Source organism: Felis catus, chromosome X (genome assembly GCF_018350175.1).
Source record: "Felis catus isolate Fca126 chromosome X, F.catus_Fca126_mat1.0, whole genome shotgun sequence".
In the NCBI taxonomy this organism is placed as follows: Eukaryota; Metazoa; Chordata; class Mammalia; order Carnivora; family Felidae; genus Felis; species Felis catus.
The window spans coordinates 71,956,524-71,981,814 of record NC_058386.1 but is presented as its reverse complement, the minus strand read 5'-3'; the positions used below and the strand labels follow the sequence as shown (position 1 = coordinate 71,981,814).

General features: G+C 36.4%; 1 protein-coding gene across 1 annotated transcript in view; it reads right to left on the bottom strand.

Moving 5' to 3' along the window:
- The window catches only part of DACH2 (dachshund family transcription factor 2), a 742,450-nt gene that overhangs the window by 307,023 nt on the left and 410,136 nt on the right, over positions 1-25,291 (bottom strand). Inside the window, exon 3 of the mRNA XM_019824052.3 lies at positions 390-502. Coding sequence (XP_019679611.1) covers positions 390-502 — 113 coding nt within the window. The remainder of the gene's footprint in view (positions 1-389; positions 503-25,291) is intronic.

Sequence of the window (25,291 nt, the reverse complement as noted above, 5' to 3'; positions counted from 1 at the left end):
CCAAACCCTTAAAAACAAAGAAAAATATATATTATTGAGAAATATAAGTGAGCAGATGTGCTGCATCCTATAGGAGGTTTTGAGACAAGGCTTGTTTGGCTAGTGCCCCTCATCCCTGCCGCAACACATAAAAACATACATACAATAAGGTCTTGAAAGGGATTTCCTGCCAGGAAATGACAATTAATTTTTTTAAAGAGTCATGTCCATTTGATTTGAGTCACTGGAGTAACAAAACTGTTTTCATGAATACTTTAAAAATTCAATAATGTAACCTTTAGTACAGCTTGAAAAGCTCAGAAGGACAAGGCAGTTAGATCAATATTAGTTTATTTCTAATTCTGGGCAGCATGAACAGACAAGGCTGATCATCAGATGGGTTTTATTACCTGTCGGAGTGATTAGTCCTGGTGATAAAAGGCCTGGGACTGAATGGGGCAGAAGGCGAGCATTGTCCTGAAACACTCCCAAAGAACGCTTAGGAGGCCTGCCGGGCCTGGAACTGTTGAAAAACACACAAAGATCAGGTTAAAAATGTACTCTTTTTGGAAATACCATCACTTGCTACATTTGCCTCATAAATCTTGTTTAATTGCCAAGAGTGATAGAATTTTACATTAAAGACTATTTTCATTGATTAACAAAAACCAATACTTTCCTTTCTATTAAATTTCCCAATGTAGTTATGGCAAACATTAAAACCATAAAAGACTACTTTTTAGTTTAGATTCTATTTTCAAGGCAGCACTTTGCAATACAGCTTACTTGTAAGAAACCCAAAGTTACCCCCGTCCTTAAAGCAACATTTGATTACTCGTATTCATACATGCTACTGAGATCTGAGATGGTGATTTACAGAATTAAGATTTTATAGAATGTGAAGTGGTTAAGTCTCTGCCCAGAGAGGTAAAGGGGTAAAGAGCTAAGAGATGTAGAGTAAGATCTGATGTTTTTTAGCATTTCCATAGCTTCCAGGAGACCAAAAGAAACAGAAGACCCCCACCCTCAGTAGAGTTTTTTTCTTACCTGTTATTTACACCAGGCTATATAACCATCAGTGCACTCTCTTAAAGAGTGGCTGTACTAACAAAACCAGCCACCTTTGCAATCTAGGCTGTCTTTTCTCACAGATTTGTTAGTGTTCCTTTTCTCACAGATTTATTAGTGTTTTTAACTGACAAGTTGAGGCTAAACTTATTCACCTAACCTGTTCTATCTGCACATTCTTCACCCTAGTGTGAACAGTGCCAGAATTGCAGTTGTAAGTATTAATCCATAAAATAATAAAATATAAAGTCAGTATCTGGCTTTCATGTTATACCGTAATACAGTCATTGTAATGAATAATGAAGTCAGCTTCATTTGGAAGCTGTCACCACAATGAAGAGACTTACAAGGCATCAAACATTAGGATAAGTTATTCTCAAGTCACCCAATATATCTCACATATTACTTTCCAATGTTGCCTAAGATATTGCCATTGTTGTTTTTACTATAAATGTGGTTTAAATTTTTTTAATGTTTATTTATTTTTGAAAGAGAGAGAGCATGAGAGGGGGAAGGGATAAAATCCAAAGCAGGCTCCAGGCTCAGCACAGAGCCTGATGTGGGCTTGAACCCACAAACCATTGGGATCATGACCTGAGCCAAAGTCAGACACTTAACTGACTGAGCCACCTGGGCACCCCAAGTATAAATGCAGTTTAAAAGCTGACTAATAGGGCTTTTAACAAAATACTGCAAAATACAATATTAACTAGCTCAAACCACAAAAATATATGAGATTCAGACAGAAAACATTTCCAAAAAGGACTTTTGGTGTTCTCTCTCTCTCTCTCTCTCTCTCTGTCACACACACACACACACACACACACACACACACTCACACACATGTTAATCCTTACTCTGTTTTTGTTGTTGTTTTGTTTTGTTTTTGTTTTTTGCAGTAGCAAAGTACTCCATCAATGTAAGACAAACTCAACATTTTTTTCCTATTTTTTTATATATGAAATTTATTGACAAATTTGTTTCCATACAACACCCAGTGCTCATCCCAAAAGGTGACCTCCTCAATACCCATCACCCACCCTCTCCTCCCTCCCACCCCCCATCAACCCTCAGTTTGTTCTCAGTTTTTAACAGTCTCTTATGCTTTGGCTCTCTCCCACTCTAACCTTTTTTTTTTTCCTTCCCCTCCCCCATGGGTTCCTGTTAAGTTTCTCAGGATCCACATAAGAGTGAAACCATATGGTATCTGTCTTTCTCTGTATGGCTTACTTCACTTAGCATCACACTCTCCAGTTCCATCCACGTTGCTACAAAAGGCCATATTTCATTTTTTCTCATTGCCACGTAGTATTCCATTGTGTATATAAACCACAATTTCTTTATCCATTCATCAGTTGATGGACATTTAGGCTCTTTCCATAATTTGGCTATTGTTGAGAGTGCTGCTATGAACATTGGGGTACAAGTGGCCCTATGCATCAGTACTCCTGTATCCCTTGGATAGATTCCTAGCAGTGCTATTGCTGGGTCATAGGGTAGGTCTATTTTTAATTTTCTGAGGAACCTCCACACTGCTTTCCAGAGCGGCTGCACCAATTTGCATTCCCACCAACAGTGCAAGAGGGTTCCCATTTCTCCACATCCTCTCCAGCATCTATAGTCTCCTGATTTGTTCATTTTGGCCACTCTGACTGGCATGAGGTGATACCTGAGTGTGGTTTTGATTTGTATTTCCCTGATAAGGAGCGATGCTGAACATCTTTTCATGTGCCTGTTGGCCATCCGGATGTCTTCTTTAGAGAAGTGTCTATTCATGTTTTCTGCCCATTTCTTCACTGGGTTATTTGTTTTTCGGGTGTGGAGTTTGGTGAGCTCTTTATAGATTTTGGATACTAGCCCTTTGTCCGATAAGTCATTTGCGAATATCTTTTCCCATTCCGTTGGTTGACTTTTAGTTTTGTTGGTTGTTTCCATTGCTGTGCAGAAGCTTTTTATCTTCATAAGGTCCCAGTAATTCACTTTTGCTTTTAATTCCCTTGCCTTTGGGGATGTGTCGAGTAAGAGATTGCTACGGCTGAGGTCAGAGAGGTCTTCTCCTGCTTTCTCCTCTAAGGTTTTGATGGTTTCCTGTCTCCCATTCAGGTCCTTTATCCATTTTGAGTTTGTTTTTGTGAATGGTGTGAGAAAGTGGTCTACTTTCAACCTTCTGCATGTTGCTGTCCAGTTCTCCCAGCCCCATTTGTTAAAGAGGCTGTCTTTTTTCCATTGGATGTTCTTTCCTACTTTGTCAAAGATGAGTTGGCCATACGTTTGTGGGTCTAATTCTGGGGTTTCTATTCTATTCCATTGGTCTATGTGTCTGTTTTTGTGCTAATACCATGCTGTCTTGATGATGACAGCTTTGGAGTAGAGGCTAAAGCCTGGGATTGTGATGCCTCCTGCTTTGGTTTTCTTCTTCAAAATTACTTTGGCTATTCAGGGCTTTTTGTGGTTCCATATAAATTTTAGGATTGCTTGTTCTAGTTTCGAGAAGAATGCTGGTGCAATTTTGATTGGGATTGCATTGAATGTGTAGATAGCTTTGGGTAGTATTGACATTTTGACAATATTTATTTTTCCAATCCATGAGCAGGGAATGTCTTTCCATTTCTTTAAATCTTCTTCAATTTCCTTCATAAGCTTTCTATAGTTTTCAGCATACAGATCCTTGACATCTTTGGTTAGATTTATTCCTAGGTATTTTAGGCTTCTTGGTGCAATTGTGAATGGGATCAGTTTCTTTATTTGTCTTTCTGTTGCTTCATTGTTAGTGTATAAGAATGCAACTGATTTCTGTACATTGATTTTGTATCCTGCAACTTTGCTGAATTCCTGTATCAGTTCTAGCAGACTTTTGGTGGAGTCTATCCATGTATAATATCATGTATAATATCATGTCATCTGCAAAAAGCGAAAGCTTGACTTCATCTTTGCCAATTTGGATGCCTTTGATTTCCTTTTGTTGTCTTATTGCTGATGCTAGAACTTCCAGCACTATGTTAAACAGCAGCGTTGAGAGTGGGCATCCTTGTCGTGTTCCTGATCTCAGGGAAAAAGCTCTCAGTTTTTCCCCGTTGAGGATGATGTTAGCTGTGGGCTTTTCATAAATGGCTTTTATGATCTTTAAGTATGTTCCTTCTATCCCAACTTTCTCAAGGGTTTTTATTAAGAAAGGGTGCTGGACTTTGTCAAAGGCCTTTTCTGCATCGATTGACAGGATCATATGGTTCTTCTCTTTTTTTTTGTTAATGTGATGTATCACGTTGTTTGATTTGTGAATGTTGAACCAGCACTGCATCCCAGGAATGAATCCCACTTGATCATGGTGAATCATTCTTTTTATATGCCGTTGAATTCGATTTGCTAGTATCTTATTGAGAATTTTTGCATCCATATTCATCAGGGATATTGGCCTGTAGTTCTCTTTTTTTACTGGGTCTCTGTCTGGTTTAGGAATCAAAGTAATACTGGCTTCATAGAATGAGTCTGTAAGTTTTCCTTCCCTTTCTATTTCTTGGAATAGCTTGAGAAGGATAGGTATTATCTCTGCTTTAAACGTCTGGTAGAACTCCCTTGGGAAGCCATCTGGTCCTGGACTCTTATTTGTTGGGAGATTTTTGATAACCGATTCAATTTCTTCGCTGGTTATGGGTCTGTTCAAGCTTTCTATTTCCTCCTGATTGAGCTTTGGAAGAGTGTGGGTGTTCAGGAATTTGTCCATTTCTTCCAGGTTGTCCAATTTGATGGCATATAATTTTTCATAGTATTCCCTGATAATTGTTTGTATCTCTGAGGGATTGGTTGTAATAATTCCATTTTCATTCATGATTTTATCTATTTGGGTCATCTCCCTTTTCTTTTTGAGAAGCCTGGCTAGAGGTTTGTCCATTTTGTTTATTTTTTCAAAAAACCAACTCTTGGTTTCGTTGATCTGCTCTACAGTTTTTTTAGATTCTATAGTGTTTATTTCTGCTCTGATCTTTATGATTTCTCTTCTTCTGCTGGGTTTAGGCTGCCTTTGCTGTTCTGCTTCTAGTTCCTTTAGGTGTGCTGTTAGATTTTGTATTTGGGATTTTTCTTGTTTCTTGAGATAGGCCTGGATTGCAATGTATTTTCCTCTCAGGACTGCCTTCACTGCGTCCCAAAGCGTTTGGATTGTTGTATTTTCATTTTTGTTTGTTTCCATATATTTTTTAATTTCTTCTCTAATTGCCTGGTTGACCCACTCATTCTTTAGTAGGGTGTTCTTTAACCTCCATGCTTTTGGAGGTTTTACAGACTTTTTTCTGTGGTTGATTTCAAGCTTCATAGCACTGTGGTCTGAAAGTATGCATGGTATAATTTCAATTCTTGTAAACTTATGAAGGGCTGTTTTGTGACCCAGTAAATGATCTATCTTGGAGAATGTTCCATGTGCACTCGAGAAGAAAGTATATTCTGTTGCTTTGGGATGCAGAGTTCTAAATATATCTATCAAGTCCATCTGATCCAATGTCTCATTCAGGGCCCTTGTTTCTTGATTGACCGTGTGTCCCGATGATCTATCCATTTCTGTAAGTGAGGAGTTAAAGTCCCCTGCAATTACCACATTCTTATCAATAAGGTTGCTTATGTTTATGAGTAATTGTTTTATATATTTGGGGGCTCCGGTATTCAGCGCATAGACATTTATAATTGTTAGCTCTTCCTGATGGATAGACCCTGTAACTATTATATAATGTCCTTCTTCATCTCTTGTTACAGCCTTTAATTTAAAGTCTAGTTTGTCTGATATAAGTATGGCTACTCCAGCTTTCTTTTGGCTTCCAGTAGCATGGTAAATAGTTCTCCATCCCCTCACTCTCAATCTAAAGGTGTCCTCAGGTCTAAAATGAGTCTCTTGTAGACAGCAAATAGATGGGTCTTGTTTTTTTTTTATCCATTCTGATACCCTATGTCTTTTGGTTGGCACATTTAATCCATTTACATTCAGTGTTATTATAGAAAGATACGGGTTTAGTGTCATTGTGATGTCTATATGTTTTATGCTTGTAGTGATGTCTCTGGGACTTTGTCTCACAGGGTCCCCCTTAGGATCTCTTGTAGGGCTGGTTTAGTGGTGACAAATTCCTTCAGTTTTTGTTTGTTTGGGAAGACCTTTATCTGTCCTTCTATTCTAAATGACAGACTTGCTGGATAAAGGATTCTCGGCTGCATATTTTTTCTGTCTAGCACCCTGAAAATCTCGTGCCAATTCTTTCTGGCCTGCCAAGTTTCAAAAGAGAGATCAGTCACGAGTCTTATAGGTCTCCCTTTATATGTGAGGGCACGTTTACCCCTTGCTGCTTTCAGAATTTTCTCTTTATCCTTGTATTTTGCCAGTTTCACTATGATATGTCGTGCAGAAGATCGATTCAAGTTACGTCTGAAGGGAGTTCTCTGTGCCTCTTGGATTTCAATGCCTTTTTCCTTCCCCAGTTCAGGGAAGTTCTCAGCTATTATTTCTTCAAGTACCCCTTCAGCATCTTTCCCTCTCTCTTCCTCCTCTGGGATACCAATTATGCGTATATTAATTCTTTTTAGTGTATCACTTAGTTCTCTAATTTTCCCCTCATACTCCTGGAAATTTTATCTCTCTTTTTCTCAGCTTCCTCTTTTTCCATAACTTTATCTTCTAGTTCACCTATTCTCTCCCTTGCCTCTTCAAGCCGAGCCGTGGTGGTTTCCATTTTGTTATGCATTTCGTTTAAAGCGTTTTTCAGCTCCTCGTGATGGTTCCTTAGTCCCTTGATCTCTGTAGCAAGAGATTCTCTGCTCCCTGTATACTGTTTTCAAGCCCAGCATTTAATTTTATGACTATTTTTCTAAATTCACTTTCTGTTATATTATTTAAATCCTTTTTGATCAGCTCATTAGCTGTTGTTATTTCCTGGAGGTTCTTCTGAGGGGAATTCTTCCGCTTGGTCATTTTGGATAGTCCCTGGCGTGGTGAGGACCTGCAGGGCCCTTCCCCTGTGCTGTGGTGTATAAGTGGAGTTGGTACGCAGGGCCGCAGTTAGACCTGATGTCTGCCCCCAGCCCACTGCTGGGGCCACAGTCAGACTGGTGTGTGCCTTCTCTTCCCCTCTCCTAGGGGCGGCATTCACTGTGGGGTGGTGTGGCCCGTCTGGGCTACTTGCACACTGCCAGGCTTGTGATGCTGGGGATCTGGAGTATTAGCTGGGGTGGGTAGGCAAGGTGCACAGGGGCAGGAGTGGCAGGCTTAGATCGCTTCTCCTTAGGTGATCCACTTCAGGAGGGGCCCTGTGGCAGCGGGAGGGAGTCAGATCCGCTGCCGGAGGATTGGCTCCTCAGAAGCACAGAGTTGGGTGTTTGGGCGGAGAGAGCAAGTTCCCTGGCAGGAACTGGTTCTCTTTGGGATTTTGGCTGGGGGATGGGCGGGGGAGATGGCTCTGGCGAGCGCCTTTGTTCCCCACCAAACTGAGCTCTGTTGTCAGGGTGCTCAGCAGCTCTCCCTCCCTTTGTCCTCCAGCCTTCCCGCTTTCCCGAGCAGAGCTGCTAACTTATGTCCTCCCAGACGCTAAGTCGCGCTTGTTGTGGGAACACAGTCCGTCAGGCCCCTCCGCTTTTGCCAGCCAGACTTGGGGGCTCTGCTTGGCCGGCGAGCCACCCCTCCACCCCGGCTCCCTCCCGCCAGTCCCTGGAGCGGGCACCGCCTCGCTGCCCTTCCTACCCTCTTCCGTGGGCCTCTCATCTGCGTTTGGCTCAGGCGACTCCGTTCTGCTAATCCTCTGGCGGTTTTCTGGGTTATTTAGGCAGGTGTAGGTGGAATCTAAGAATCAGCAGGATGTGCGGTGAGCCCAGCGGCCTCCTAAGCCGCCATCTTGCCACATTCCCAAACTCAACATTTTAAATGAAGACAACTTTTAGCAACCTTATGTGAAAGTACCATTGCCCAATTCATTTTTCATACATTCTGTTGATGTTATTTTCTTTCACTGTACATCAATACTTTTTAAATCATTTTAAAAATGTTTTATTATTTATTTTTGAGAGAGAGAGAGAGAGAAAGAGAGAGAGCCAACACAATCTGGGGAGGGGCAGAGAGAGAGGGAGATACAGAATCCGAAGTAGGCTCCAGGCTCTGAGCATCAGTACAGAGCCCAATGCGGAGCTTGAACCTGTGAACTGTAAGATCATGGCCTAAGACAAAGTTGGACACTCAACCAACTGAGCCACCCAGGCACCCTGCTCTGTACATCAATATTGTATATCAATCCATTGTGCAAGATTTTGTTTTCTCATTCAATGTTTCAATTTTAAAAACTGACTCTCCTCTACTTTCTGCTCAATTCTGAGCCATAATTTATCTTTTTTTAATTCAGTATTGTTATTCTGTTTGCCCTTACTTTGTTTTATGGTTTCCTAACTCTTTTAAGGATAAGAGAAATGCACTATTTACTTCAAACGCCCTAAAGGATTCCAAGGTCACTGAATAATGTTCATCAATGTATATCCAACCATTAGAAGTTGAATAATCTTCACCAAATCTATAGTTTCTAAGTGCTACTTTGTGTCTTTTCGGTTGTCAGAATACAAACCTACTAACTGTATTCAAGTATACCTGATTACTTCATACTTTTTCAATGTAAACATTGCAGTGCTGTCTTCAGGTTGACCATCACTTTCAGAAAGGTTGCCTCCAGAACTAAGCAGCCTGACACTCTCTCTATTTCCACATAATGAGCCACTTGTTGATAATACACTTTGAATCCTTCAAGGTTTACCTAGCTTTGTTCCAAATTTCTTGGTCAATCTCACAATTTGAAGTTGCTCTTTTCCAATAAGCTGACTCAAGTTTGAGAAGCATTAGAAGCCTCTCAGATGGTTCTACCTTAAATTCCAAGATTTGAAAAAAAAAATGGTAAAATTTCCCACCATCAGATCTATATGGGAGAATTCATGGATTATGTCATAAATGGCCTGGTAATATTTACAACATATGTCATAAACTAACAGGATAATATTCTCAATCTTAACACCCTTTTAAGTTGGTTGGTTGGTACAATTGAGTCGCCCCTAAAAGAATGTATGCTCTATGAAGGCAGCCTATTTCTGGTTTTGTCACTGCATCCTGAGCAATTCTCATGGTATCAAGCACACAGTAGGGTCAAGTAAATGGTTAATTAATTCAGTTAATAATAAAAGGAAATATTTCACTGTTGGTTCAGTTTCCAAATATTCCTTGAATTGCTCTACTCCCCTTGACTGCATAAATAGTAAGACAGTTGCACCATTTAATCATCAGGTAATTAAGTCTTGGACTCCACAACAATTATAAGAGCTTCAAAATATGATCCACTTGAATCTGACTATGTACAAGGTTAAAAAAGGCCCTGAAAGCTTCAAGATCCCACTCAAGGACTAAAGGTCCCTGGAGTTATACATATGCAGTGACAATATCATTTATTCAATCATCCAGTAAGCAAACATGCTCTAGATGCCCATTCAGTGTGTGTCTGGCACAGTATTACATATAAGGATTATACTGGTTAAAATGTAAGCTTGTTCTCAAGCCTTTCTAGGTAAGGGATTTGGTCTCTTTGTTCATTGATATAATGTGAACATTCAGAATAGCTTCCATCTTTGAGGATCTTATGATCTAGTGATAGAGATGTGTATTTGACCTATTGTTTAAAATTTCGATTAACTCTTTAGTAGGTATGATTGTGTGATATCCAAACTTGTTTAAATTTATCAGTGAGCAAAAATCACATTCAGATGTCTTTGTTTCTACTCTTGGAAAGAATACTTGGGTCCCTAGAGTAAATTAATTAGAATCAAGTTTGTAAAAGTGTTTTATAATCAAGAAAGTTCCATACTAACATAAGATAGCTTTGTTTTTACTTTTAGAGCTAATGTTCTAAAGATTTAGATCTTCTGTAGTAAGGCACTTCTAGCACTAAAGTTCCTGCATTTCTTTTCAAAGAACACAAATCTAACAACATGATGCAAGACTATGGAGGACTCTGTAGAAAGTTGGAAAAGATCATTTTTGATAGATGACCCTGCTATACTTCTAATCTTTAAGAGGTTTATTATCATCAGGCAGATATTTACATATTAATCAAGACAAATAAACATGTGGTGATTTAACTAGAAAACTGTTATTTGGATGACAATTTAATCAGCACAGGTTGAAAGGTCCACCACTGCAGCATCCTGTCTTTGCTGAAATATTGTGTTACTGATTTCAGTAATGCTTTATTTTACAGAGAACAGATAACCCTGTAATTACTCCTTAATTGAATGATAATTTCTTGTTGGTAATTATTTGTTTTCTGTTTAATTACAAAGTAATTCACACTCTATAAAATAAAACAGCCTTTAAAAAAATTTCCCACCCAAATGGTTCAGTGGATGTGTCACCCATGAGCATTATAGACAAAAGTTGTTAAGGTACAAGGCAAACAATGCCATAAAATAGCAAAAATTCTACTAAATAGCTCAGCTAAATATTTAGGAGCTCCAGTTTATACAATCAACCTTACATGTTACATTAACAGGTTGTTTGCAGGGAAATTATACTAAAGAAACAAGATTTTCTCTGGGTCCAGATCATTATTTAACATAATTTATCCTGATATGTAGTTCCCCTTTATTCTGTACACTTCTTTAGAAGAAATAAAATAAGTCAGCTTCCTGAGGTAAAAGTAAACCAACTTCAATATAAATCTACAATATTTCATATTTCTGCAGTTGAAGTGGATTACTATCAGAGCGTTATCTCACAGTTTATAAACTTTGTAGAGTTGGCACTCCTGTAAGAGGGAAATTCAGCAGGTCTGGTATCAACAAGATATGACACATTCCATGACGTATCTATTCCAAGTTGTAATAAATAAAGTAGCTAATACTTTACTCATTAAGATTATAAAGTTTCACTGTTGGAGTTATTTTTGTCTCATGTCATCAGCCATTTGTATATGAATCAAAGAATAAGCAGCTAAATAAGGTGAGTGATTTTGTTTTTCAAAGAATAAAAATCTTGTTAGTAAATTAGTTGGTGATGACATGAGCCTTCAGGATATTTAATACAAATCATATGGTCAGCACATGATTTAGGAAGGAATCACAAGTTATGTCATCCTCTTCAATGGCAGCTTGGCTTACTACTTTTAAAGAAATATTTGCAACATTCTGGGACAAACTGAGCAAATTGCTGAAGATATAGTGGCAGCTAGGGTGGCATTAGCAAACATTTGTAAGACCACTGCAATTGGATTCCTGGAGGTGTTAGCAATGACCTGGGATTCACTTTTCAGAGCTATCACTGATATTCAAAATAATTTGAGATAATCTCTGAATGCATCATTTTTTCACTCACATTAGAAGCCAAGAATGACATTAACTTTGAAGGTGTCGTTTACCTGTGAGAGTGCTGCTGTGATTTTCAATGTGCTTGTTAAATTAAATAAGACTATTTTTGCCAGAACAGTAAAACTTTTAATTGCATCATGATTAATAATAATTTCTTAGGCCTGACATTTATTACAATATTTCAAGGACACCAATGGTAGTTAAACTCCACCTGACCTTTCAGTGTTTATGAAGGGAAACAAACTCTGACCTCACAGCAACCTGAATCCATCTTCTCTCAGTGTTGGCAAACTGATAATTTGTCTAACTATTGCACTGGATTATATTCCCAACTAGATCAAAGTCAACAGCAACCAATTCAGCAACTGGGAAAAAGTTATCCATGAAAAATGGGCAATTAACATTAATCATATATGAAATTGTTCAAGCTGATAACTGTAACCTGGTCACTATGGTAACTCTCATAAAATGGTGCTTATGTTAAACTGGGAATCAATCGGCCCTTGGTTCATGGGAACTTAAAAGTGTGGCTCATCATGTCTCTAGGAACAAGAAACAAAAAATACACCAGAGGAAAAATAATTTATATTCCATTATCACTTACTCCTTTTCTAGTTTATTTTTAATTTTATCTAAATCCAAGTTAGTTAACATATAGTGTAATTATGATTTCAGGAGTAGAATTTTAGTATAATTGACACATAATAGTTTTAGGTATACCTTTTTCAGTTCTTATAGGCATTCCAAACTTAAATGTGGATATATTAAAATATCAACACCAGGATTCTATTAGAGTTAAGGAAGTTAAAGAAATTATCCTTAACAAAAGGGTGTTTAAAGGATGAAGGAAAACCTCCACTTGCTGATGGGTCACACATTACAATATTGAGGATCATGTAGAGCAATCCATGTTTATGCATTAATCTTATAATTGTGATAAATTGAATTATTTATAGATGTTATCTTAATTGTAATCTTTAATTCCTTTGCTAATGCTGAGCTTCTGTTTTTCCTTCAATAAAGAATAAATCTGATGTAATAGACAATTTAAGGCTTGACTACTCACTTGATAGAAAGTGTAACTGTGAAACTATTTTACACTTCATTTACTTGACTCTGTTCCCTATTTAAATTAAATGTGCTCCAGGCTTGGTGTTAGCACCTTTAAACAAGTTTACTTTTTGTCATAAATTAAGTGAATTCTAATAAAGGTTTTAGTATAATTAACAAAGATTGTATAACAGAAATGTTGGTGTATGACTTGAATTCTCAGCAGCCTCTTTTTGTTCTATTTGTGTAATTCCTTTTAACTTCAGTGAAATCAATGCACCTTAGTAAATCTTAAAGTAAATCACGTTAAATAAACACTTCCCTTTCTAAAGTATATCGTATCACTGTCAGAAACAATGTTTTTAAAACAAAGGCATTCTTGAATTCAAAGAGTAGATCACTGTGCAAAACTTCTGATATTAAGAGAATGGATAAGAATTTAACATTCACATTTGGATGTATTCCACTAGCATCTCGAGCTCAACATATGCTTCCCCAAATCCCACTCTCCAATAAAGTCTTCTGTTTTGTCAGTAGTACAGACATGTCTCCTCTCTGTTGCCAAAACTATAAACTTGAGAGTAATTTTGATTCTCCCTCTTCCTCTCCCTTCATTTTCAGTCTCTAATATTTTTGTTCCATTGTAATGTGTGTTGCAGATTTCCATCTTCTTCTATTGCTAAAATCCTAATTCGGGTCCTCATCACTTCATGCCCAGGTTATTGTTAACAGGTTGCATCACTGTTCCAATCCATTCTACAAAAACTCTGCTATGAGTTTTGGTGAAGCATCCCTTTCATTATGTCATCTTTTGCGCTAGAACCTTCAATAATTCCTGACTGCATACAAAACAAAGTCTAAATGTCTTAGTGTGGCAATCTTCCCCAATATATATTTCTTTTCTTTCTCCAATTACTTCTTTTTTTAAGTTTATTTATTTATTTATTTTGAAAGAGTCGGGAGGGGCAGAGAGAGAATCCCATGCAGGCTCCACACCGTCAGTATAGAGCCTGTTGTGAGGCTCACTCTCACAAACTGTGAAATTATGACCTGAGTAGAAATCAAGATTTGGATGCTTAACCAACTGAGCCACCCAGGCACCTGTCTCTAATTACTTCTTGAGTCTTCTACTCCAGCTGGACGAGTTGATTCACTGTCTGCTAAGCATAGTATTTGAAGCTAGAACCCTTTCACTGTGAAACATTTTCAAAGTATCAATGTTCCTGGACACATGCTTTGTTAAGTTCCACTGCTTTGGGAAGGCTTCTGTATAACCTGCTGTAACTGCTGCTTTTTTCCTTAAAGTCCACTGCCTTTTATTTTATATCATCATATACAGGCTTTCTTAAATGGTTCACAAAGGGCACTTTAGTACCAGCATTAAGGAAACTGCTCCAACTAACCAAAATACTGTTTTTCATGTCTGGCAAATAAAATCACTTCGGTTATTGCCACAGTCTGTGTATAATCCTATGATTATCTTAATAGTTAACATTTCAAATTTTAATGTCAATTAGAGAATTCAGGAAAATTACATTAATATCACAACTCAGGAGAGGTTAGGAAGTTGGGCAAGATCTTTAGGAATACAATCACTGTTAACCTGACTGCATTAGTCTCTACTGTTAGCGATATAGCCTGGTAGCACACATTCAGTTGATAAGCACAGATGCCAGTTTCCTTGCTAATTTATTTTTTTAAAGTTTTCATGGATAAATATTAGCAACTTGTACTAAAATAAAACTACTTTAAATAATCTTGGATATTCAGTGGGGTGATGTGGAAAGCTCTAGAAATTAAATCTGAATTATAATTCTGGTTGTGGTAGGCAGAATTCCAAAATCATCCTCCATCCCAAGATTTCTAGCCCTATCACTAGAACTGTGAATATGGTATTACACCTGGGATTGTTACAATTACATGGCAAAGGTATTTTGCGCAGGTGATCAAGTTAACTAACCAGTTGATTCTGAGTTAATAAGAAAGGAGATTTTTCCAATGTAATCACATAACCCTTTAAAAACAGAAAAGAAGTCAGAGAACATATCATTGCTGGCTTAAATATAGAGAGCCATGCACCAAGAGATGAATGCTGCTTCTAGAAGCCAAGTGCAATCCTGGGCTGATAGCCAACAAGGAAACAGGTATGCAAATCCTACAAGTGAACTAGATTCTGCCAACAACTTCAATGAGCTTGCAAGTATCTTCTTCCCAAGATCTTTCAGATTAAGAACCCAGCCTGACAACACCTTGATTTCGGCCTTCTAAGACTCAAGAAGAGAACCAAGTCAAGATTCTCTAGATTTCTGATATACAGGACTCTGAGATAACACATGGGTGTTGTTTTAAGTAGCTAAATTTGAGGCAATTGGTTATATAACAACAGAAAATTAGTACACCAGTTTTGCCATTAGTGAGCCATGTGACCATGGGCAAATTACATGACTATTCTAAATATGCTTTCTCGCTTTAATATTAGATATGTAAACTAAATAATCTATGAATCTGATCATTAGAACCATGTTATATTTCTGGTCAAATTCAGATAATTCATTAACTTCAAAATATACAAACTTTTCCACTTTCTTGTATGTCTATTTTAGCTTATATTTTAAGTTACATTGTTTCTGGATTGATTCCATGGAAAATTATCCCAAAAAAGAAAAAATGTGTGCATAATATCATAGCATTATCATTACCTGATAGCTGTGTGTAATTTTTCAATATATATGAACACTGGTTTGAAAAGCTAAAAGTGCTAAACAACTTAAAAGAAAGAAAATTCTGATACATGCTACATGGATGGACCTTGAGGACATTATGCTATGGGAAATAAGGCAGTCACAAAAAGACAAATATTGTATGATTCCACTTATATGAGGTATATATAGTAGTAAATTTATAGAAAGTAGAAATGTGTTTTCCTAGGTCCAGGTTGGGGGTGGGATGTGGGGGATGGGAAGTTGTTCAGTCAGTATGGTTTCAGTTTCGCAAGATGAAAAAGTTCTAGAAATATGTTGCACAACAATGTGAATTTAGTTAACACTATTGAATACTACACTTAAAAATGGCTAAAATGGCTGGTACTAGAAGAATTACCAACTCTCCCAACCATCTCCTACCATATACTTAGTTTACATCCCAAGAAGTCCTTACTCCTAAGGCAGAATTCAACAGTTCAAGCTTTATATTTTAATTTCACAATTCTAATTTCTCTTAAGGTAACGCTAATACATGTTTATATGCAGATTTTTTTCTCATTATTTTCCCTTCCCCATTCCTTACTTTGACAGGAAAACATTTCTTAGGTAGTTCTGTTGTTCACAAAAAACTTTGCCCCATATCTCTTTACTGTTTTGAAATAAGATAATTTTCATCAAAGAAAAAAATAGATCATTGTAGTTCACTAGGAAATAGAGAACTAAATTATAATTGTCTTTATTGTTGATTGTGACATGATCATGAATAAATTTATAGACTTTAATAAATGGGCATGAAGAGCTTTAAGGTTGCAATGGCAGTGGACATGCTTGTGAGCAACTAGATTGGCTCATAAAGTTCCCTGCCCCCTCTCACTTTCATTTTGAAGTGAGGTAAATTTGGGTAGATTAAAATATAACAAGTAAATCTTGAGACATAGCAGCCTAGTTACAGATTAACACACTTCTCTAAAAAGTCATTTTTCTTGGGGCACCTGGGTGGCTCAGTCTGTTGAGTGTCTGACTTCAACTCAGGTCATGATCTCACACTCATGGATTCGAGCCCCATCGGGCTCTGTGCTGACAGCTCAGAACCTGGAGCCTGCTTTGGAATCTGTGTCTCCCTCTCTCTCTGCCCCTCCCCCATTCACGCTCTGTCTCTCTCAAAAAAAATTAAATAAACATAATAAAAAATTTTTAAGTCATTTATCTTCCTAAATCATCATTTCCACAAGGCAGCACAATTTAATAGGCCAGCAGTGAGCTGTGAATTCAGTTTGTGACTGAGAAACTCAACCTCTCTGTGCTTCCATTTCATCATCTGCTAACCGGGTACTGAAATGATTTGATTCAAAGTATTATGAGGAATTGAAAATTCCTTTCTCTAAAATCCTCCCTAATTAAATAATATATAAGAAGGGAAAAGAAACAGCCAATGTGTGAGCTTCTTTGAGCAGAATTTTCTAATTTAAATAGATTCTCACTTTAAATAGTAGTGGTGTGCAGTGGTATGTTGCACCATACAATTACTTTGATGTTTTCGTATGGGTGTCCTTGAAGCTGTTTCATCTTTTTTGAGCTGTTTTCAGTCAAAAATATTATCACTTTCATTATTTAATCCCTGAAAAATATCCTTTTACTTTACCGTCTTCAAGTAAACAAAATTGCCAAATCTCAAAGCTGGCAAAGATTATTTTCCTATTTCTCTCTAGCTTCCTCTATAAAAGAGAACCTTTCCCTAAAAACATGGTATTTCCCCCCATACCTATAACTTATGTCTTTAACCATAGAAAAAAATAAAATAAATGTAATTTGCATAATTTATGGTCTGCTTTTTAATGCTCCCTCATGAGTACATTTGATTCTCACTATAATGTTTTACTACTTTCTGAGAGAAATGAAATTAATAGCACCTAGACTAATATGGGTCTCCATTTCAAGTGAGAATCTCTTTAATACTACTGAGGACGATTTGATCCTATAGTTCCTACTAGCAATAAGACAAGGTTTCAAAAAGAGTAATCCTTATTTTTTTTAGGTAAATCATTTTTATTATAATTCAACTGTCAATACTCTAATGATCAGTTTCTTCTTTTCTTTCCCAAATAGACCTTTGCAACAACCTAAACCCTAATCCCAGTTCTAGACTGAGCACTGAAACTTAGTTGTGAACTGAACATCCTGTCAATCCTGATCATAGACTGAGACTCCATTCTGGCAATGGATGGCCATTCTCCCAACCTTAGCCATGGACAGAACCCTAAGTCAGGCCACAGATATCCCTGCATGTGGCCAGAGAGTGACCACTATTAACAACAACTAGTTATCTCACAATGACCCCAGAAGGGAGCAGAATAAAGAAGAGGTAGAAGGCCAGCACAGGCCTGTTCCATTTGGGGCCTTAACTCATTGTGCATGTCTTTCCAAGGGTGGGTCAGAGGATTTTTATTATGAAATATGATACATTCACTTCAGAGTTTCCTAGCAACAGGACACCAATCAGCAGACTAATTCAAGGATTCACCTTCCTTGTTATAAAGGAGTTGGCAGCAGTGGGAAGCAAGAGGACTTCCCAGCATGAGGTAGAATTGACTGGGGATTGTGGATGAGGAAACCAAGCCTGAAGAAGGAAGAACCTCAGAAAGCCTGCATTTCTTCTTGAAGACTCTTTGAAGCAGGGATTCCTCCTACTGCTGCAGCTGATGGCTTTTTGCTTCTGCATTAGTTACTAGTGTCAGTGGGAAAAAATGTCAATTCAAATGGCATATTCTTGAATCACGAACTGAACATGCTCCATGTGCACAATATTGTCAGTATAAAATGAACTAGAACAGAAACAAGTTTATCCATAAGCTATCTTTAGATTCAAATCTTGTAAAGGTCTATAGGAATAGGATATGTTGTTACAGACACATTCCTGATAGCTACACCCACAGCGCAGTTCAAGGTTACAAAATGCCCTGATACAGCTCAATGTGGAAAAGCATAATTTCACTGTGAGAAAATGTGTTTATATACATTCACCCTAATGTTCACCACTTAATACTTGATATCACAAAATATATCCCTACATATAGGAAGGGAAAGGGAGTGAAAAACTTTATGAACCTTTTCAAAGTTTTGATGAAGGAGCTGTATTTATAAATGAAAAATGAGCATATGTATTTATTCTCTGTTTTTGCTTTATTTGTATCATGCTTTTATTTAGTCCATTACTCTTATATTAGAATTATTATAATTACTTTACTAGAAAATACTTTCTGTAAAATAATCAGTGTAAATATTCATTGTCTTTGGACTTTCTTTTTCTGAGAGTTATCTCTGCTTTGAGGGAGTGCCATTTTCTAGCTTAGCTGGCTAGACAATAACAAATACACTGTTAAATAACACCCCGACAAAGAGGGGAATATAGATAGAAATACACCTTTGTACCCTAAAATTAAAAATGTTTCATCACTGATACCTTTTTCTAAGATAACTTCAACTAACATACTCCTATTATATAATTACTAAATACAATTTAAAGCCTTCCCTAAGAAGTAAAAGTCTGTTGATTATTTCTCCTTTTTGAGAAAAAAATATATTTATCAATGTCAAAACCATAGGAAATTTAAAGTTCTTAAACATTTTTGGCAATTTAACCCCATCAATGAGGTATGCTGAGAGCACTGTAACATTTACTTCCTGAAAGAGCTGATGATGCCCTTTATTCTAACATTCCTTCCATCATCAGATCAGCAAGAGGTTTCCTGCATGTGTATAGCAGTTTCATCCTTTAGGTACTGCAGGAATGTAAATTAAATTCATATCAGCACCAGGGTTAACTGAGCAGTTTGTCCTGCTCTGCTTATTGTAAGACTTAAATGTAAATAGATTATAGCTACTTGCCTAGACTATAATTTTCTTGTTGATAGAGATTGCATCTTGTTGTATATAAGTATTACATGATTATGCCTAGCATAGTTCTTGTTACAAAATAAACATCAACTAGGAAGGAAGGAAGGAAAGGAGGAAGGAAGGGAGGAAGGGAGGGAGAGAGGGAGGGAGGGAGAGAGGAAAAAGAGACAAAGGGAAGGTGGGGTAAGAGAATTATTTTGAATATTTTGCCAAAATACTTTGTACAGTATGCTATGTAAGCACTTTTGTGAGTTTCCTTTGAAACTTGGGAGATAGAAATAAGAGACAAATACATGGACTTTCTCCTAAACTCTCCCAGAACTGGTTTAAAATACCAAAATTAAAAGGTGGCAGGGTTACCAATTAGTGCAAAAGAGAGCTGCATGCTGAATATTTTTGCAATCTAAATTTAGAAAGGAAACTTTCTTGAAAATTGGCAGAATAAAAACTGAATTTTTTTTTAGTTTCCTATATAGATTAAAGAATTGATTCTAGGGGCGCCTGGGTGGCGCAGTCGGTTAAGCGTCCGACTTCAGCCAGGTCACGATCTCACGGTCCGTGAGTTCGAGCCCCGCGTCGGGCTCTGGGCTGATGGCTCAGAGCCTGGAGCCTGTTTCCGATTCTGTGTCTCCCTCTCTCTCTGCCCCTCGCCCGTTCATGCTTTGTCTCTCTCTGTCCCAAAAATAAAATAAAAAACGTTGAAAAAAAAATTAAAAAAAAAAAAAGAATTGATTCTATCTCAAATACACTTGGTTAGAAAAGCCATCCACAAGTTTAGCTTGAAAACGGGGGAAGCAAGGTCAGCAATGTAACAGTCTATAATCCTCAATTTACATCAAGCCACAGGAAAATTAATCATTCCAAATAAGCATCAAAATAATGGTAAAAAAGGAAGAGGTTTTGAATCTTCCTACATTCTTGCTCAGAGGCAACCATATCCCTTATCTTCCTGCCTTCCGGAAAGTTAGAAAGTTAGTGGTTGTGTTTAACTTAAACTATTCATTAACCCTTCAGATATAACATATTATGAGATGCTTTTAAGTGAATATTAGCCTCTAAAAAGTACAAACTCTCTGACAGCTTCTTTTAAATTCTTGTAGTTACATGAGCATTTCACAAACTCATCTTTACAACTGCACATATTATAATTTACACATTAACTACAACAGGGTTTCACTTTAGGCCTGTTGCCAAAGAACAATCATTGTAAATCTTTTTATCCTTTAGTAAAATAATAATTATAAATGTGAAAGTGGCAGCAAAGGAAAGGTGTTAAGAAATAATTTAAAACAATTTACATTTGAATAGAGGAAGGCCAATGAAGAAGATAATTTGGTGAAGGTGGCAAATCAATTTTTGGGGTGAGAGGTAATATCTCAAGTGCAAATCATGACATATTAAACTGAAGATGTGGTAGATATGTCTAACTGTCCCAAACACAACAAGCTTGTGTTTGTGCTGAAAAAACAGAAAAACTCACAAACATTCTTCACTGGAATTTATTGGTAAAAAAGCCATAAATGAATTATACATGCAAAAGTTTACTGTTTGCATCTCCCATGAGTTGGAGCTATCTAACAACTCAGCAACTATATTTTCGCTGAAGATAAATAGTATGCTCATTTAATTTGTCCTTTGTTACAACTTGAATGTGGATAGTCTAATCTTGGAGTGGCTTCCTCCACACTACAGGTACTTCCCTTTTGCTAATTAAACTAACACTGCAATTGTTGCTCTAAAATTGGTAATCACCTCTGATTAAGAGTACTACAAAAAGTCAAAGTAAGTTGTGTTCCAATAAACTGCAATGAATACACGATTTTTCTATCCTCTGTTGAAACATTACACTGGGAGTTTATGGTTTATTTTTCAAAATTTCAACTTTAAACAGAATTGTTTTTTTACAACTGCATTTCTTGAAGGAGTGATTTGGAGTGTGGAATATGGATAAAGGCAGTGCATCATATTTTTTAGGACCTCAAGTCAAAATCAAAGACATTGAGATTTTGCCCAAGTTTTGTTGTTTGTATTGTTGGTAACTTCCTTTTCTTTTGTTGTTGTTTTTCTCCTGAAAGTTATTGATTAATGTTAAGGTTTACATCCTCCTATTAATAAGTATCTGTAACTCAAAACAATATTTACAATATATGGAGAAATAGTATCTATTACCAAAACAATGAATATTGGACTTAAAGAGATTACAGACAAAAACATGAAATCCTGGAGTAAAGTGTATGTATGAGTGTGTATATATGTACATAAACTGAAAATAAGGACCTAAGTGAGATTAAAAAAAAGACCCTGAATTAGATCCCCACTCTGTCATTTATGCTCTGAAAGCATTGATGTGCTTGAACCAACATGTACTAGCTTGCAAGCATCAATTGTGTGTGTTAATTCCTAATTTTGGATTGAGGATCTCATTTGGGTAGCTTGAAATAGCCTATGGTGGGAGTATTTACACAATGAAAATCAGCAAATATTACAAGTAAGGAATCCACTTCCACTCTAACCTCCAGCCAGTTGTTAAACATTTACCAGCACACAACTGTCTGAAAGGAAAGCATTGCGGTCATGTTTTCTAAATCAAATTATTTCATTTGACCTTGCCATTTTCATTTTTTATATAATTGAAGATAAAACCATTATATCTGCAATGAAAAATCATGAAGACATTGTAAAGTATCTTATTCTAGCAGAACTTAAGAGTGGGAAACATATCAATGTACCAAAACATATGGAAAGCCATTTTCTTGAACATTTAGTAGCCATGGAAATGAGCATAGTTAGAGGCATGAAAGTGTTACATCAGGTTTGGAACTGCCATTATTATCTCTGCAATCTTTGGTAAATCACCTAATACCCCTGGGCTCTATATTTATAAGCTAAATATACCAGTTGAAACAAATTCCTTTCCTTATGTTTAGTAATTATAGGATCTTTGTGATAATATCATAGAGCCTTCACTTGCCTCCATACAGATATATTTCTCCTATCTTTGTATGGTAGAAGATAGCAGTCAGGATGGCTTATGAATTCAATAGCAACTCCCACCCTTTTGGAGTCTCAATTTTTTTTTCTTTTGAAAAGAAAAATATCCACAAAAGTAAATGGGTAGCATAGTGAACAAATTGCATTCTGAGCAACAGTGTCCTTACTTCCAGATAAGATTAGCTATTTCACATTCAAAAAAAATTTTTTTTTATAATCTAAGTAGAATATTTCAAAGGATATAAGCTGTCGATGCATATACTGGTAGTTAATGCACAATGCTACTAAATAAGTTTTTTGATATGATGCAAACATTTAAAATGCTGATTATTTTAATTTGTTTAATGTTTATTTATTTTTGAGAGAGAGAGAGAGAGCATGAGTGGGGACGGGCAGAGAGAGGGAGACACAGAATTGGAAGCAGGGTCCAGGCTCTGAGCTGTCAGCACACAGCCTAACATGGGGCTCGAACTCACCAAGGGTGAGATCATGACCTGAACTGAAGTCAGCTGCTTAATCAACTGAGCCACCCAGGGGCCCCTAAAATATATATTCTTAATGTTTGTAAATATTGGTGCATCAAATGATGTTCTTGTTTTCTAAATCTCATTCCATTGACATAAAACAAGAGTTACTGAAAAAGGTGAGATAAAATGAAGAAAGCTAAGTGTATCACTCGTGATTCAGAAGTAGAGAAAAAAATATGCATAATGGTTTATGCCAGAAAAAATATGCAATTAAATATATTGATTAGAAGATATCAAAGTTAGGAGTTAGGTGCCCAATCATAGCTCTGTTATTAACACTTAGTTCATTACACTCCTCTTCACTGGGACATTTCTTATATCATAGTCTGATGTTCTCATGTAACTCTCCAATTTAAAATTTATTTAATGTTTTATTTTCTTAACTGTATTTAACTGCCTGCATCCATCATATATATATATATATATATATATATATATATATATATATATATATATATATCATTGATGCTTAAACAACTGCTGGGCTTTTAGTAGGCATTCATTAAGTATTTTTGAGTTTTAAAAGTTGATCCAGAAAGGAAAACTTCTAATTTTGAAGCATTCACAAATCAAGAGCCAATCTTAAAAGAAATAAATTAAAAACTTCTACGCCCCGAAACCTTTCTTCAGTTGCTAAAGTCTTGTTCTATGTATGCAAAATGTCACAAGAATATCTTCCTGTAATTTGGATATACTATTTGCTCACTTGCACCCATAAGGATTTTACTGCTATTCAGAACTGGGCAGAGATCAGCAACCATGGTCAGGCTAGAGCAGGACTAGTACTCTCCTTTTAGGTTGCACTAATGGGTTGAAAGCATAGATAGCCTTCTAAGTCAAATGGCACAAAATAGACCTCCAAGAATTATGACCAGAGTTTGACTTTGGGGCCTTGCTTTAGACAGATCATTTGTCAAGGCAATGAAAGTTGCTTCTATCTCATTGTAAAGTCCAAGTGAAAAGGTCTCTAGGAATGAATAAAACTGTCTAGCTCATACTCTTCATCTACCTCCTGCATTACTAATATAAAGTCTGGTATTTGCTACAGCCTTGTAACAAAGAAATACAAAAGTTTTAAACTCTTTTAACATTAGGTAGACCAGGTTTGAGCCTGTTGCCAGCTATATCTAGGCAAGTCACTTGATACTAGGCAAGTCATGTAACTTCTGTTCATCTCAGATTCTTAATCTAAAAGTTGGAAGCAACACTTACTTACCTTTTAACACCTACCTCTAGAGTTGTAGTAAAGATACACACATCCAAACACACACAGAAGCACACAGAGACAAAATATGCTTGCAGAGTGATGTCTTGTGTGTAGTCGTTAATAATAGTGTTAAATAATTTAACAGATATTGTTGGTAGTAGTGGTGCAATGAATAATCTTACAACTGTTAAATCAGTATAGTTTATTTAATTGATGTAGTATTTTTTCACTGTAGTATAGTATGAAATAAATGTCATATTTCACTTTTCTTAAATTTCTTATCTATATTGTTTAAGTAAAACTCTTAGAACTCCATAAGCAGTCTAAATTTTAAACCACAAATGATAGTAAAGAGAAAAAAATACTACTCATGGTTCACTTAAAGTTTATATTCACTTTTTTTCTCATTATCAAACTGAACTCAATATAAACACAAATATTTTTACTTGCCCAGTTTAGGAAACTGAAGCATAGAGGAAAATTATTTAAACTGGTTTTAGAGGAAATTGTATTGTAGCAGAAAATATTTGAATCCATTCATAGCTGCTAGGGGAGACCATACACAGTAACTGGCAATACTTGCTTCAGGTTAAAATACTATGAGTGTTTTATTTGTTTGTTTTTATTTATTTATTTTTAAAACACAAAGGTAAGAGAATTTGTCCCTGAAAAAAATATGGTATGGGTGAGTTTTTATTTAAAAATATAGAGGATAGGGGCACCTGAAAGCCTCAGTTGATTAAGCGTCTGACTCCTGATTTCTGCTCAGGTCATGATCTTACTGTTAGTGACTTCCAGTCCTGTGTCAGGCTCTGCACTGGCACCATGGAGTTGGCTTGGAATTCTCTCTCTCCCTCTCTCTCTGCCCTTCCTCTGCCCATGCTCTCTCACTCTCTCTCAAAATAAATAAACATTTTTAAATATATAGAAGATACTTTGATATTTGAAGACACATGTATTCAATATATATTTTACTAAAATGCAAAATGTAGATTATATGGCATTTAGTAAAACTTTTTAATCTTCCTGATTAATAACTGAAAAAGAAGTGAGATAATCAGCTAAAGGTAACTTAAGCATCAAGCTAAAGAGTCAAAGCTAAAATCTATTTCTATTGCTTCCAGCATTCTTTCAACTGCACCATACTGTCATTTTGTTTAATCTTTCTTAAACTTTGAGAGCATCCTTTTAACACAAAGACAACATTTTAAAAAATGTATTCACTGTTTCCATGTTCAAAATACATTCTCAAAATATTTCCATATGGTTTGGGTAAGAAGTTGACTCTCTCTGTGAAAATAAAGGGTGGAAACATTGTGAAATTGCTGTAAAAACACTTGGCTGCCTTAACAGCCTTAAAGAAACCATTTATTTTGGCCATAGTGACTAAAACATTTGCTTCCTTTGGAAATGTTGCTAAAATAAAAATTCCTTTTTTTCATATAGAACGAAATATTTTGTTGAATATAATGTTTTTTATCTTTGTATAGATTATTTGAATATTGATGATGACC